Raw genomic sequence first — 15,337 nt, 5'->3', positions numbered from 1 at the left:
CGCCCTCCTTCCCTCCCTCCCCCGTGGAGTGCGCGCGTTCCCCCCCTTGGGGTCGGTGGTGCAGCGCGGAGCCACGTCGCCTCTGAGCTGCCGGGCGGGGGGGGGGGGTGTCGCCCGCGCGTCCTCCAAGCGTCTCTAGGGAGAGCAGGTGTGTGGTGGCGGCAGCGGTCCCCCCCCCCCCGCTCCCGGGGTGGTGCCGCCCTCCTCCCGCCCCAGCCGCTCCGGGCGGGCCTTTCCCCAGAGCCGCCCGCGGTGCCCGCCGCTTTCAAACGGCCCCCCGGGAGGCCTCTCCGGTCCGGGCGGCCGGGGCGGCCAGGGGGGCGGCTGGGGAGTTGCCCGGCAGGGCTGGCCGGCGCTGCCTGGGGGAGGCCGCGTCCGAGGGGAAAACGCGTGAGGCGACGCGGCGTCCGCGGAGCGGCCGAGCTGCGGAGTTACTGACCGCCGCGGTTCAAGGGGTTTAACGTTTAACCGGTGCAGCGCGCTGCGGTTTGTAGTTCTGCCGTGCGGCCAAGGCCGAGCGTTAATTCTTATGGCAGGTTCGGTGGCGAGGTGTTCACTTCCAAAGTCAAAGCGCTCCTCTGAGGCTTCTTCAGTAGGGTGTTGGCATGTCTCTGCGGCCTTCTCCATACGGATCAGACATTTGTAAGGGCTTAAACAAGACAAATTGGGAGGAGGCACGGGGTTTAGTTAAACTGTGCCACGTCAGTAAGTTGGCTGTGGAGGTGACAATAGTAACTTGGACTCTGTTCTCAGTGTTTGGCTGTAGTCCTGTGGCTCTCTAAAATAACACACGTTTTCTTTGTTTCAAGTAAGCAACTGAACCTGCAGTCATACTGCCCCAATTCTTAATTCACATCGTGTTTCACACTCGCTTGAAAAAAAAACAAACATAAAAGTGAACGTCAAATAGACCAGTTGTTAAAATATCAAATGACTACAGTACCAAGTAGGCATGAAGGCCTTTGGGAATTCAGCTGGGTATCACTCATATGGGAGTGCATCTTGTGCTGCAATATACAATGCAAGATTTAAAATTGGAAGCACAGACTAAAGAATGAAAAATGAGCCTTCAGTCTTGGCTCTAAATCTCTTGAGTGAAAGACTTACTTCTTGAGTCTTAATTGTACCATCACCAAGGCTTTGCATAAACTGCTTAGACGTTTACTTCTTAGCAGGTTCGGCTGTAAATTTTTTCAAGGCTATTTCTCATAATAAATGTGTATTTTAATACACGTTCTTGGAGAACATTTGTTAGATAGCTCTTTGAGAAAGTCTGAGTGCAGTTTCTTTTCCTCCAGTCTCCATAACTTCCACAGTACGCTTTTAAAAGAAATTACCCTGTGAATTTGACTCTGACTGGTTAATGGCTTATAGTTACAAAATGACTATATGCCATTGCAGTCACACATCAGCATGTATCTCACAACACCTGTTGGTGTCTTAGGGAATAAATATCAACACTTTTTTGAAACTGCAAGGTTAAATAATAGTATTTTTCTTAACAGGAACCCTGGAGCCTGTGAAACACTGAAAGTCAAGTGGAATTAGCAGATGATTGTCAAACCTTTATTTTGAATTTGATCCAACAAAAAGGAAAACTGGTAGAAAATGTCCCCTGGGAAAATTCTGCAACCTGTACTGAAAATGAAGGTGGATGAACTCTTTTTGTGCTGGTTGAGTCAGCCTGCGACTCAGCTGGCCCTAAAGGACTGCTTGAGAAGAATTAAGAATGAGCAGAAAACAGTTATTGGTAATGGAGATGCAGGAAATGGTAAAAATGAGAGGTTCGCTAATAACAATTCCAATTCCAAGCAATGCATATTAGGAGATACCAGATTGCCTTTGATGTCTTTCAGTCCTCCTCAACTTTCTACTACTCTTCCATTGGCAACTCCAGCTAGCACAAGGAATGTTTCTAATGTTCGAGCAGCACCTCGATCCTCAGGAACCAGAATAGTAAGTTTGTTTCTTGTGGGGCCTATTTGTTTAAATAGAAGTGAATTTTGTGCCTGTGGTATTGGCATACTGTGCAAGTAATTAGTTTCCCCACAGGAGGTGTTGGGAGTGTAGTGATGCAGCAACAGCACCGAACATCAAATGTCAATGTTTGTGTGGCTAGGTGCTAATGGCTAGGTGGCATAATCTTTGAAAAAACTGTCTTGGCTCCTGGCAGCTCTGTTGCTTTTCATAAGCTCTACATGTCTGACACAGAATGAGAAATGAGTTGTCTTCTACTTCTAATATTTTTTCTGTCAAGAGCAATATTGCCTTTGTTCTTTAAAACTGCAGAGAGGAAGGCGTCTTAAATTCCATATCCAGTACAGCTGATTAGATTTAGAATCATATAATCATAGAATGGTAATGGTTGGAAGGAACCTTAAAGATCATCTAGTTCCAACCCCACTGCCATGGGCAGGGACACCTTCCGCTAGACCAGGTTGCTCAGAGCTCCATCCAACCTGGGCTTGAACAGTTCCAGGGAGCGGGCAGCCACAGCTTCTCTGGGCAACCTGTTCCAGTGTCTCACCACCCTCATGGTGAAGAATTTCTTCCTAATATCTAATCTAAGTCTGCCCTCTTTTAGTTTACAGCCATTCCCCCTTGTCCTATCACTACACACCCTTGTGAAAAGCCCCTCTCCATCCTTCCTGTAGGCCCCCTTCAGGTACTGGAAGGCTGCTCTAAGGTCACCCCGGCACCTTCTCTTCTCCAGGCTGAACAGCCCCAACTCCCTCAGCCTGTCCTCGTAGGAGAGGTGCTCCAGCCCTCTGATCATCTTCGCGGCCCTTCTCTGGACCCGCTCCAACACATCCATGTCCTTCTTATGTTGGGGGCTCCAGAGCTGGATGCAGTACTCCAGGTCTACCCTGGTTTTGAGCTATAATTTCAAACATCATACAATACTGATCTGTGTTGCAACTAATTTGTGTGTTATGTTTGTTTCAGTGGGTGCAGCATAGGTAATGAAAAGTCAGAACAAGTGATTCCTGTTTTCTGAAGTATTGCCTTTCCTATGCAGCAAGGTTACAGCTAGCATCTGGTTTGTTCATGCCTGTTAGAAATGCAAGAATACAGAAGGGGTGGAAAAGCTAGAAATAGCCATATAATAAAAAAGTAATTTTCAGCAATGTCCTTGTGTCCACTGAGTAGTGCCCAATGTGGGGGAAGAACCTTTTTTAGAGTTGAAGAATGAAAGACAAATAATTGTAAAAGCCAAAACTTGGATAGATAGGTCACCAGATGTCAGTCGTGAAAAACATCTCACCCTTTACATTAAAAGAAAAATCTAGTATTGTATCAGATGTGGTAGTTTACAGAGGCTATTTAGTTTACTAAGTAGATCACAGTTGCTGGATACCTCTTGTTTAACTTTTGCCAGAGGTAACCAAACCAGGTCTGCATGCTTCAGATGCCGTGCTTTCAGTAACAGGCCCTTCCGTTGTTACATGCAATCTAATTGTGGATGAATGTAAGTCCCTGTGTTTGTTTGCAGTGTTACTTTTATAACACACTGCCTTGACTGTAAATATTCTTTGTCTAATGATACCAGGCACTATTGTTAGCACAACACTCAAATTTGGCTCCACTGGATCTGCATGTTAACAAAGTAATTGTTTTAGTACTGCATGGCGTGCTCAATGCTTCCTTTCTAGGAAGGTCTTGGTTTATAATAGACAATGCCCTCCATGCAAGAATGACACCCCTGCCCCCAACCTGAGATCTTGTTTTTAAACTTGCAGTTCAGTTCAATCTAATTTCTAGCCCTTTTTCGTAAACTGTAAAAACAAAACTGGGTAGAAAATGATGTGGTGACTGACAAAAGTAAACATTGCATGTATGATCTACCTTATATCAAAGGAGTTGTTCAAAGGCACGCTGTTTCTCCTGTAGGACCATAAATTCATATAATTTAATAATACTGTTAAGTTGTAAGTGGTGATGACTCCCATCACTCTGCACACTTCCCAGTGTCCTAGGGAAGCCTTCTCAGGTTGGTAAGGGTAGAAAGGTTAATGCTGGAGATGTTTTAAGAGTTTCGGTTACTACTTGTCTCTTAATGGTGTGTATTGAGTGTATATATATTTACCTTTCAAGCCACAGGAGTAATGATGTGACTGCTGTTTTGCACTAGAACATTTAATCTGAAGTGTTCCCTTGATTTCATAAATATTAATTTTCAAATCTAGCTTGACAACTTGGAGTCCCCACTTCTTAGTTTCAGGACATCAAGCTTCCAGTCTAAAGTTAGCAGGAGGGCTAACTTTGGCCTCTTCAAGGATCTACTGGGAGGAATCCCGTGGGCCAGGGCTCTTGAAGGCAGGGGGGTCCAAGAGTGCTGGTCGCTGTTTAAATGTCACTTCCTCCATGCTCAGGAGCGGTGCATCCCCCTGAGAAAGAAATCGAGCAAAGGAGGCAGGAGACCTGCATGGTTAAACAAGGAGCTTCTAGCGGAGATCAGGTGGAAGAGAAAGGTCCATGGAATGTGGAAAGAGGGACAGGCCACTTGGGAAGAATACAGGAATGTGGTCAGAGCATGCAGGGATGCGCCAAGGAAGGCCAAGGCCCACCTGGAATTGAAGCTGGCAAGGGATGCCAGAAACAACAAGAAGGGCTTCTTCAACTACATCAGCAGCAAAAGGAAGGCTAGGGACTACGTGGGGCCGCTGCTGAATGAGGCGGGTGTCCTGGTGACGGAGGATGCAGAGAAGGCAGAGCTACTGAATGCCTTCTTTGCTTCAGTCTTCAGTGCTAAGACTGGCCCTCAGGAATCCCAGGCCCGGGAGGTAAGAGAGGAAGCCTACAGAGAGGACGACTTTCCCTTGGTCGAGGAGGACTGTGTGAGGGATCGCTTAAGCGATCTGGACGTCCACAAATCCATGGGCCCTGATGGAATGCACCCACGAGTGCTGAGAGAGCTGGCGGATGTCATTGCTGAGCCACTCTCCATCATCTTTGAAAGGTCCTGGAGGACAGGAGAGGTGCCCGAGGACTGGAGAAAGGCCAATGTCACGCCGATCTTCAAAAAGGGCAAGAAGGAGGACCCAGGGAACTACAGGCCGGTCAGCCTCACCTCCATCCCGGGAAAGGTGATGGAGCAGCTTATCCTGGAGGCCATCATCAAGCAAGTGGAGGAAAAGAAAGTTATCAGGAGTAGTCAGCATGGATTCACCAAGGGGAAATCATGCCTAACCAATCTGATAGCTTTCTACGATGACATGACTGGCTGGGTAGACGAAGGGAGAGCCGTGGATGTTGTCTACCTTGACTTCAGCAAGGCTTTCGACACTGTCTCCCATAATATCCTCCTAGGGAAGCTCAGGAAGTGTGGGCTAGATGAGTGGTCAGTGAGGTGGATTGAGAACTGGCTGAATGGCAGAACTCAGAGGGTTGTCGTCAGTGGCGCTGAGTCTAGTTGCAGGCTGGTAACTAGTGGTGTTCCCCAAGGGTCAGTACTGGGCCCAGTCTTGTTCAACTTCATCAGTGACCTGGATGAAGAGTTAGAATGTACCCTCAGCAAATTTGCTGACGACACCAAACTGGGAGGTGTGGTGGATACACCGGCAGGCTGTGCTGCCATTCAGCGTGACCTGGATAGGCTGGAGAGTTGGGCAGAGAGGAACCTGATGAGGTTCAACAAAGCCAAATGCAGGGTCCTGCACCTGGGGAGGAACAACCCCATGCACCAGTACAGGCTTGGGGTGGACCTGCTGGAGAGCAGCTCTGCGGAGAGGGACCTGGGTGTCCTGGTGGACGACAGGTTAACCATGAGCCAGCAGCATGCCCTGGCTGCCAAGAAGGCCAATGGCCATCCTGGGGTGCATTAGGAGGAGTGTGGCCAGCAGGTCAAGGGAGGTTCTCCTTCCCCTCTACACTGCCCTAGTGAGGCCTCATCTGGAGTACTCTGTCCAGTTCTGGGCTCCCCACTTCAAGAAAGATGAAGAGCTACTGGAGAGAGTCCAGCGGAGGGCTACGAGGATGGTGAGGGGACTGGAGCATCTCTGCTACAAGGAGAGGCTGAGGGAGCTGAGCTTGTTCAGCCTGAAGAAGAGAAGGCTGCGAGGGGACCTAATATATACTTACAAATATCTGAAGGGTGGGTGTCAGGAGGATGGGGCCAAGGTCTTTTCGGTGGTGCCCAGTGACAGGACAAGGGGCAATGGGCACAAACTGAGGCACAGGAAGTTCCGTCTGAACATGAGGAAGAATTTCTTCCCTCTAAGGGTGACGGAGCCCTGGAACAGGCTGCCCAGGGAGGTTGTGGAGTCTCCTTCTCTGGAGATATTCAAGACCTGCCTGGACAAGGTCCTCAACAGCCTACTATAGGTGACCCTGCTTCGGCAGAGGGGTTGGACTAGATGACCCACAGAGATCCCTTCCAACCCCTACCATTCTGTGATTCTGTTCTGCCATGACAGTGTATTTTCTTATAGAAAGCAAAATATACCCCTTTTCCCTCTCGTACATCTGTAAACTGTCTGCTGCAGTGTCAAAAGTAATGCATGTGGTTTTGTGCGTTTAATCAGGTTCACAAACTGAGCCACAATGGTTTTACCTACCTCACTTGACTTGAAGTAAGTTTGAGGTCCTCATCTCGTTTTTATAAATGGAAGAAAATGTCACAGCTTTTTGAAAATGAAAGCTTGTACTGTAGCTTCAGTAATACCGATTTAAATTCTAAGCAGTCCTAGGAAATGGTAAAAGTTAGTGTGCTTAACTCTGTGTGCCTGAGGGTGATATTAGTAAAGGGCTTTTACATCCAACTGTAAAGAGCTGAAGAATTATTTCTTTAGGGCTGTATAAGTCAACTTAGGCATCTTCTTATTAAACTTTTTCTTACTGTATACAAGAATTCTCATAATGTGCTGCATGAGCAGTAAACTAATTTTGGCAGGATACATTTTCAGTTTCACTGAGCTGAATCACTACATTTGATTATGGGTAGGTTGCTGTATGCCTTTTGCTGTTTCTTAAAATGTTCCTGCAAGTTTTTTGAAGGACACCAAATAATAAAGCCGATAACCTGAGGATGACAGTTTTCTCTTACTACTAGGTAGTGGTTATGAATGTGTGGGAAACCACACTTTCATGCTGCAGGTTTTTGTACTTGTTAGAAAAACATGTTTTGCAGAATCAGAAGCATTCTTGGAAGACTAGTCGTGAAACTAATGGGTATGTAATCTTTAACACCTTAAACAGTGGCATATGAGCAAAGCAAGCTGGTGTTCTGATGGCGACTGTGAAACAGTATGAAAAATACCGTAGCTGACAGCTGTTGTATCCAAGGAGATCTTTTCTCTTTTTCAGAGGTTAGCTTGTAGTTGAAGTTTGAGGGTTGTATTTGTGTCCAAAATTCAGAAGTTGCTATCTGTTTTTGCTGAAACACTAATGTCTTGTTAGAGGAGAATTTGATGTCTGTCACGATAGTTGAAGTCTTCCGCTGATCAGCAAGTCCAGAGTACTTTCTCAGGTAATGAAAGAATCTATATGGTCTTTATGTTATAGATGAACAAAACACTGAGGTGCTTCAAACAGGAGTTTGTTGATCTGGAGTTTGTTCATCTGGACAGGGCTCTTAAAGCCAGGTTTTGGAAAAACACTGATTCAGTGTAAATTGTTGGCTTAATCCACATGCACATTTTGAAATCTAGACAGAACTCTACAGTGAAAATTCATCTCAAAGTGTGTAACAGTGCAAGTGAAAATGAAACAGTATTTGTTTAGGATTTGGTGGTTTTTTTTCCTTTAGGGGAGGTACTTCACTTGCATGGTGTCATTCTCAGTGAGGTCATGAATGCATCCATTGTACAAACACTGTAATTGCAAAGTTCTGGTCATCTTTGTTATGTGACGTGAAGTGCTTGCTTGCACTTAATATTCTGCAAGTAGGCTTATGACTTGTATATTCTAAAGGTATTGAAATGACATAAAATCAGAGGCACAGAAAATCTCAACATCTAAGTCTTGAATATATTACAAGTATATTCTTGTAAAGAATGGAAAATCTAGAGCTGTAGCTTGCAATCATGAAGAATAGCTGTCGTAGCTTTCTTCTACCTCTTATCACTACTGTACATGGATTTAACAGTGTTTCTGGCACTCTGGATTATCTTAAACATATGGGGTATACACAATTGTAGACTGTTCATCACGTTGTCAAAAATGCCAGGCCTCAAGGCCTAAAAGATGCCGCAGGCAAGATGTTTAATCCTAACCAGCTGGTGTGCAAGGCATCTGGGGAAACAATTCACAGAATTCCCTATAGGCGTTTGGGGGAGTGGGGGGGCAGGCAGAGAGAATGTGATACGATCTGAAGTACTTCAAAGTTATTTTCCGATTCTCTGCAGGGTCAACCTTTGATATAAATGTACTGCTTGGATTGGTTGCTGTATATCCTTTGCTTGATAAGCATACTGTTCCTGCTTGTTATCCTGTGACAATAATTTAAGCTCATTGTCCTATATTTCTGAAATTTGTAAATTTTTTGCTACTTTAGTATATTGCGGCGTAGCTTTTTTCATTGCTAACAGTCTTGACCAATTTGTGTTACCAGTTAGCTGGTGCAAATAGAGTGGTATTACTAGAATCCATTTTAAATGGAGACTAGAATATGAAACCTTTTAACATTGACAAAAGTTTGAGCATTAGAACACTTAACAGTTGCTTTTTGGAACAAATGAGTTCTTCTGAGGACTTGAGTTAAAGTGTAGGTGGGCTTAGGCCTAGGCCTGCATCTGTTAGACCAGTGGTGGACTATCTCCATGTTCTGCAGGTGTCCTGTAAGTTTTTTGGGGGACCATCTTCTACTAGCAAGGAGAGAAACGATGCTCATAAAACATGAGAAAAGTAAGAGGAATGACAGTGTTTGAGTCCTGCCAGCTTTTCACTTAAATAGTTATTAAACTTTGATGTTGGTCTTGATATTTCAAGTGTCTAGACTTGCATGTTGTCTGCATCTGAATTGCTACCTAGTATACCTTAATACTAGAAGCAGTGTTAACTACTTAGTCTGAGTTGTATAAGCTGTGTTAGCATTGCACTGCACGCCAGATTACGCTGTGCAGGACTGAGTGTGGTCTAGCACATACGCTCCCTAACTCTGCGTTGTGCAGAGCTGGTGTTAATAGTGCCATGTCCCATCACTAAGTGGGGAGGATGGCAGACTTGGCTTCCAGCTCAAGCCCGTGACTTAAAGGCAGACTGTAAATAACCTAGTATCAAACTGATGTACTTTTATGATGATAACGGGGTACTATGACCGATGTCAGCACTAGTGTGTTTGCAGTAAAGCTCCTTCTATGGTGCCAATAAAGGAAGGGCAGCCAGAAGTTCGTATTAAGGTCTGGAAGAGTGCAACTATAGGTGTTCCTAGAAAATCATTATTAGTTTAAAGTGTGGTGAAATAATAGTAGTCAACGTAAGCAGCACTGGTAGTGTGTTGTGTTACTCTACTTAAGCTTCGCTGTACTGAATAGCTTGGAACAGAAGAATTGTTATCCTGATTAGAGAACCAGCTATTCATTTTATGTATGAATGAGAAACTGAATGTTAGTCACTGTTGTAACTTTTTGCTAGTGCTCCTTATTCTAACTGCATCTTGTACCCTGGGATGTAAATGTTACATTTTTCTTAGCAGTAGTATTTATTCTGTTTACACATTGTGCTTTGTTAGAAGAAATAATGATCTTTTGTCCTTTTTCAAAGTGGTAGTTGCACTTGAAGGAGCAGATATTTCTGTCCTACTGGAAACTCGAAAATATTTCTTACATGCTGCATCCAGTCTTAAGAGGTTTTGGTATTTCTAGTGCTGAAAAATTGAACTCAATTATACATGGCTTTCTTCAAATTTAAGTCACCTGAATCCTGACACAGGAGCAATTCAAATATTTGGGTGAAATTTATTAACCACAGGCACTCTCCTGTGTGAGTAATTATCACTTAAAAGCAAGCAAAAAAAAGTTCATAGCTGTATGAGATCATTACTTCCAGTTGCTTCTCTCTGCCCAGTCTTTCAAAACATTTAAGCTTAATTATAGCTTTACATCAGTCATTTAAACAGTTCATTCTTTTAACAGGTGGTCAGTCTGGGAGGAAATTGGATATTGATATAGAGGAGGTAGCTTTCTTTTTTTTCCTTCAGTGGTGCTTGAGAATCCATATTACATTCTTTTTAGAACCTCTCCATGTGCCCTACACTTACTTTGTCAGCAAGAAATAAGCTTGAGGCCTCAAGTAGTTATGGCTTGGTTCAGTACAAAATGGTTAATGCAGTTCATGCAGTGAACTAGTTTGTCCACTGATAGACCTAGTCAATGACTGCACAGAGTTTTTCAGCATGTAACATTATGAGAAAAGTCTATAAAATACTAATGGTGATGTCGTATGGTTGGGTCTTGCAAATTTAGAGGCTTTGCACACACAACTGTCTTGAAAAACTCATGAAAGTTAGGCAACTTAAGTAGTTGCATTGATTTGAGAAGATACCAGTTAAGTGTTCTTGTTCTTTTCTGTGGCTAACAATAAATGGTTACCAAATTTAATGTTCTAACTGTGGCATAAGTAAATAACTCCTTTGTGTTAGGTTGGATTAGTGTGGTGTTCTTGTCTTCAAGTTAACTAGATGGTTCTGGTGTCTTGGGAGGTAAGAGAAGTTTGTATTTTGTGAACAACAGGTGCAATTTAACATGGGTCCATAGAAAGCTAACTAGTTATGAAAAGATGTTTTTAAAAGTGTGTTCTGGTACTTCATATTAGATGTGCCTGTTTTGGGTAGCAATCACTATTTTGTATAAGAAACAGCTAAAAACTGTAAAGCCACCCATGTACCATTTCTTGACCACAGGTACTTACAGGATCAATATGCTCTTAGGGCTATTGGGATATGTGCTGAACTAACCTTGTGGATATTGCTTAGTTTCATTTCATGTGGAACCAGCCTTGCGTATTTGTTCTATGCAGATCTTAGTAGAAACTGGCGGATTTCAGGCAACAAATAAGACAAGTTGGGAGACTACAAGGAGACTTTCACAACATTTGTAGAAATCTATATGCAAGGAGAATGCAGGGAAAGACCTTATGAGTGGGTGATGAGGGAAACATTGGAAAGTATCTATAGAATGGAGTTGTAAATGTGCCCACCTTGAACAAGGTTCAGTTGGGCCTTCTTGACATTATCTTGGCAAAACAAGGCTTGTAGAGCTTACAAAATAGCTTGATTTGATCTGTTTTTAGAATTCAGCAGAACCAGGAGAACAGTTTCTAAACAGTTTTATTCCTTTAGAAGCTAGATTTGTATTCATAAACAGTTAATATCCCAGATCTTGTAAACATTTCTACTAGATATGATCATCACTGATACCGTAAATAGTCCTTGTGGTGTATTTCATTGGCTAAGAAATAAAGCAAAATATTTGAAATGAAATAATATTGAAAACAATGGGCTAGATTTGTCTTCTCTCTACTAGTAGTCTTCATTTACAGCAAATACTTTAAAAAAGTCTTCTGTTGTAACTTAAGATTTAAAAGAAAGTCATCGATTTCGTTGTCTTACTTGCTGTTAACACACTAAAGAATACCTCCTAAAATTTTGACTACTTGCTTATTTATCAAGTAACAAACTTAAGCTTAGTATTTAGAAAGATCTTCTAGAATATTTGAAAAAATTCACATTAAGACTTCCATTGATGGGGAATGGAGGAAGTTGCTGGTCAAGAGTACTGTTGCTGTTTTGGTAATGTATTTGTGGTGTTATACCTCTGTAAGTTGTCTTATTACTTAAGTCTTATTTCTTCATGGGTAATGGTTGTCCCTTTAGTTATCATACTGGAAGCTCAAGTTAAGTTGTTTACCAATGACCAGCTTCTTTGCTCTGCCTTCTTTCTTTGCTTTGTCCTTTACCACTGTACCCCTCTTGTAAGTTTAGAAGTGCATGACTTTTCATTTAGCTCTGCAGAAACCAGTATAGTTTCTGTTGCCTCTGCATTTCCTAGATCAGCAATGTGATCATACTGATTCATGATCAGCACAGGAGTGTTAGTTCAAGAGAAGTTGCTGTGGAAATTCTACCAGAATTCCCATTGTTGGTTCATAAATGACAGTTTGCGATCTTTTGGACTCACTTGCAGAACAAGGTCTGTATCTTAAACTTCCCAATTTGTTCGGTTTGCTTTAAGAAGTTCAGGAAGGAAAGTCTCAAGCGAAAGCACAAGCAAGAAGCTGTCCTGCAGCTGTCACTGACTCAAAATTATTGTCTTGTGATTTCAGGGACTAAATTACATGTCTTGTTAGCCTGTGATGCTGGAATTAAAGTAGTGGTTGTACTTTCATACACCAATCATTCTGGTTTTGGAAATGCTGAAATTCCAAGATATAAATGTATTTTTTAAAGGATTAATTGAAAATTCAGTTCGTGTCAAAATGACGAAGCGCAGAACAGCTGGTGCAATGTCTAAATAAGTTGCTGGATAGTTATAAAACATTGTCATTCATGTTCTTTATACTAGATTACTGTGTCAACTTCTAAATTAAGGTGACACAAGGTAAATAATAGCAATCTAGAAATGACTAAACATCCAAAATAGCCTGTGTGCCTTTGAAAAGTTGCATAATGCATAACATTTGACTCTGTTATAAAAGCTGATGTCTCCTGTAGGAAAATCTCAGTGCTGTTCTGAATCAGCCTGAACTGATTCTTCATTTCAACCTATTCTGATGTTCAGCAGCGTACCTTGGTAAAGTTACAAATATATATATATATTTGGTTCATCTAACATGTAAAATCCCAGCACCTTATTAGAGCAAGTGTGACTTTAATTTGTATAATCCATACTGGATATTTTACTTATTTCTTTCTCTGTTTAATAGCCACCTTAGCAGCATCAATGTGGGTGTACCTGTCTTTCATGATCTGATGAATAGGGTCATCTGAAGATCATGAATAGTAAATAGGCTTCATCTGTAGAACACCATTCCAACAACCCTTTTCCATTAAAAGTCTGTTTATGCAATAGACAGATAAATAAAATGTAAACTGAAAATGTTTTCCTCAGATGGCAGAGAATATGAGGATTGTTCTGAAAGGAGTATAAACCATCCATTACCTGTCAGGCTTTGGTTTTATAGTATCTAGTGTTGACACCTGTTGAAGTTAGTCTGCCAGATGCAGTTAGCAATCTGAAAAGACTCATGCTATGTCTTTGGAGTGCAGGCAGTGTAATCATAGCAAGGTGACGTGTATCTTATCTTGCTTATAACCTGATAACAGTCCGTGGCGTGGTGTACATACATGGCATTCTTTTGGTAATGTGCAGAGAATCTGATCAGCCCATCCTTCCTGGGCTACCAACATGACCATGTATCTTGCATTTAACTGGTGTCTTTTTATTCACTGTCTTGCCTCTTAAAAATTCTAGTTTCTGCTAGCAACTGTGGAAAGAACCTCCAGGCATTGCTCTCTGTAATCCAAGAGTACTGAAAAAATTAAATGATCATTAGATAAGGTACACACATGCAAGACTTCTATGTTTTTTAATTGCCTGTGTGTTCTATGGGGGAGGCATTGCATCCTTCAAGAAAAAAAATATGCATCTAGACCCGGATTTACATGAAATTTTTCCAAGGCCATGCGATCAGTTTCTCCCTGTGAAGGTAGATTTCTTAACTACACAGTGACAACATCTAGCAGTTCGTTGCTGTAGCACACCATACTTAAAACACTGTCAATAACTTTAAAGCCATCAGTTTGAGTATCTGGTAGCTGGGTATGACCATAGTAAATTGATTCCTTCTGTGATGTAGACATTGTAGACTTCATCTCCCGTGGGTTTTGTCAGTGTACTGCTGAAAAGGGGTAACTCTCATCCAAATGAGAGTTAGGGATGGATAGTAATACTTTGTTCTGTTCAGCTTACAAGTGTGTTGTCCTCTTGTTCTCTTCCCGTACAGAGCAGTTAGAAATGGGATGTTATTAGCAAGAAGCAAGTTAGATAGGCATCTGAAGAACTGGGAATACTGATTCTTTGGGATACTATTAAATCCCTTCCCTTATCCATCAGTATAAGGATAGATAGGGTTCAACCTTGTGCATCCTTATTTTGGAATAGTCAGGGGTTTTGGTAAATGAAAATAAAAATCAATATTTGTGATTTCAATATTGAAAAGTCAGTACCCATGGGTTTCCCTCTCGTCCCCAAGTGGGTCACCATATCAATAGATGTTAATATTCTTAATTTCTTAGGTTATATGGATAAAAGGCAGAATTTTATTTGCTAGTTCTCATTTATGCTTGTATTTCCCCATTCTCTAGACATTTCATGTTCTACAGTACCTGCTCTACCAAAATTCAAGGACAGTAAATCTTGCTATGTACTGTAGACTCCTGAGAAGGGAATGTTCTGTTTATTGCTTTTAATAATGTAAAATAACACACTTGGACAACTGAGACTTTAGTCCATTGCTATAAAGAGGTTTTCCCCTGCACAGGCCTTTTTGAAGACTTGAGAGGGAGCTTTAGAATTCTTTCCGAAGAGAAGCACTATCATTCTTCATTCATTTATTTGGACTGTGTCAACACTGGGCATTGCTGTATATAGTGTTAAGCAGAAAGGTATTGCAGGTGCTACCAAGCCAGCCTAAGCTGTGTTTTCTCACTCTCTAGGTCATAAAATCAAATCTGACTGAGATGGACATACCTTCTAATCTTTCCCCTTGTTTTTTACTCAGTACCTTGCAAACTGCTGTTACAACAGTGATCCACAGTCTAGCACTGGTCTGCAGCAGCAAATTAAACATCTGCAAACTGGTGTAAATAATGCATGTACTCAACAAGCATTTTGTTTACTCAAGTGCAATGTTGCTTGCATCTACTATTATGCAATGAGTTTTGTAGAAATTGAATTAGGTTTGTTAGAAGTTCAGTCTGACTGTGGCTTTAATCTAAGGATTAGGAACCAACTAATTATCAAATGCCTAATATTTATGCTAATAATGGGGCATATCTAGTTCCATCATCTTTCAGTATTTCAAAGGCTGGGTATCTGGTCTAGAATTAACTTGCTAATATTAAATAATGGTGATAGTCTAGTCACAATCTTTTGAAGACGGGGGGGGGGGGGGGGAGAACACGGGAATCAGCATTTCAGGGTTTTTGTATTGTTTGCTTGTTTTCTTAGCCTAGCAAAGAATTGCTGCTTTCATTTGTCTCTCTTCCAGTATATTTATGTAATAACTTCTTTGTCTTTCTTGCCTCATAGTAGCTGTGTTTTACTTAGCGTTGTTAGCTGCTTGACTTGTTTTTTTATATATCTTCTGGAACTATTTGCTTGTACTAATAGTGCCTTTT

The 15,337-nt window shown here is 42.0% G+C and overlaps 1 protein-coding gene across 1 annotated transcript in view; it reads left to right on the top strand.

Annotated features, from left to right (window-relative positions):
* Positions 1–1,505: 1,505 nt before the first annotated feature.
* The window catches only part of PPP2R3B (protein phosphatase 2 regulatory subunit B''beta), a 55,281-nt gene continuing 41,449 nt past the window's right edge, over positions 1,506–15,337 (top strand). The window contains exon 1 of the mRNA XM_009931157.2: positions 1,506–1,956. Within this exon, the coding sequence (XP_009929459.1) occupies positions 1,609–1,956 (348 nt within the window). The 5' untranslated portion in view covers positions 1,506–1,608. The remainder of the gene's footprint in view (positions 1,957–15,337) is intronic.

The sequence above is a fragment of the Opisthocomus hoazin genome, chromosome 1 (genome assembly GCF_030867145.1).
Source record: "Opisthocomus hoazin isolate bOpiHoa1 chromosome 1, bOpiHoa1.hap1, whole genome shotgun sequence".
In the NCBI taxonomy this organism is placed as follows: domain Eukaryota; kingdom Metazoa; phylum Chordata; class Aves; order Opisthocomiformes; family Opisthocomidae; genus Opisthocomus; species Opisthocomus hoazin.
This window is presented reverse-complemented; position numbering and strand designations above follow the sequence as displayed.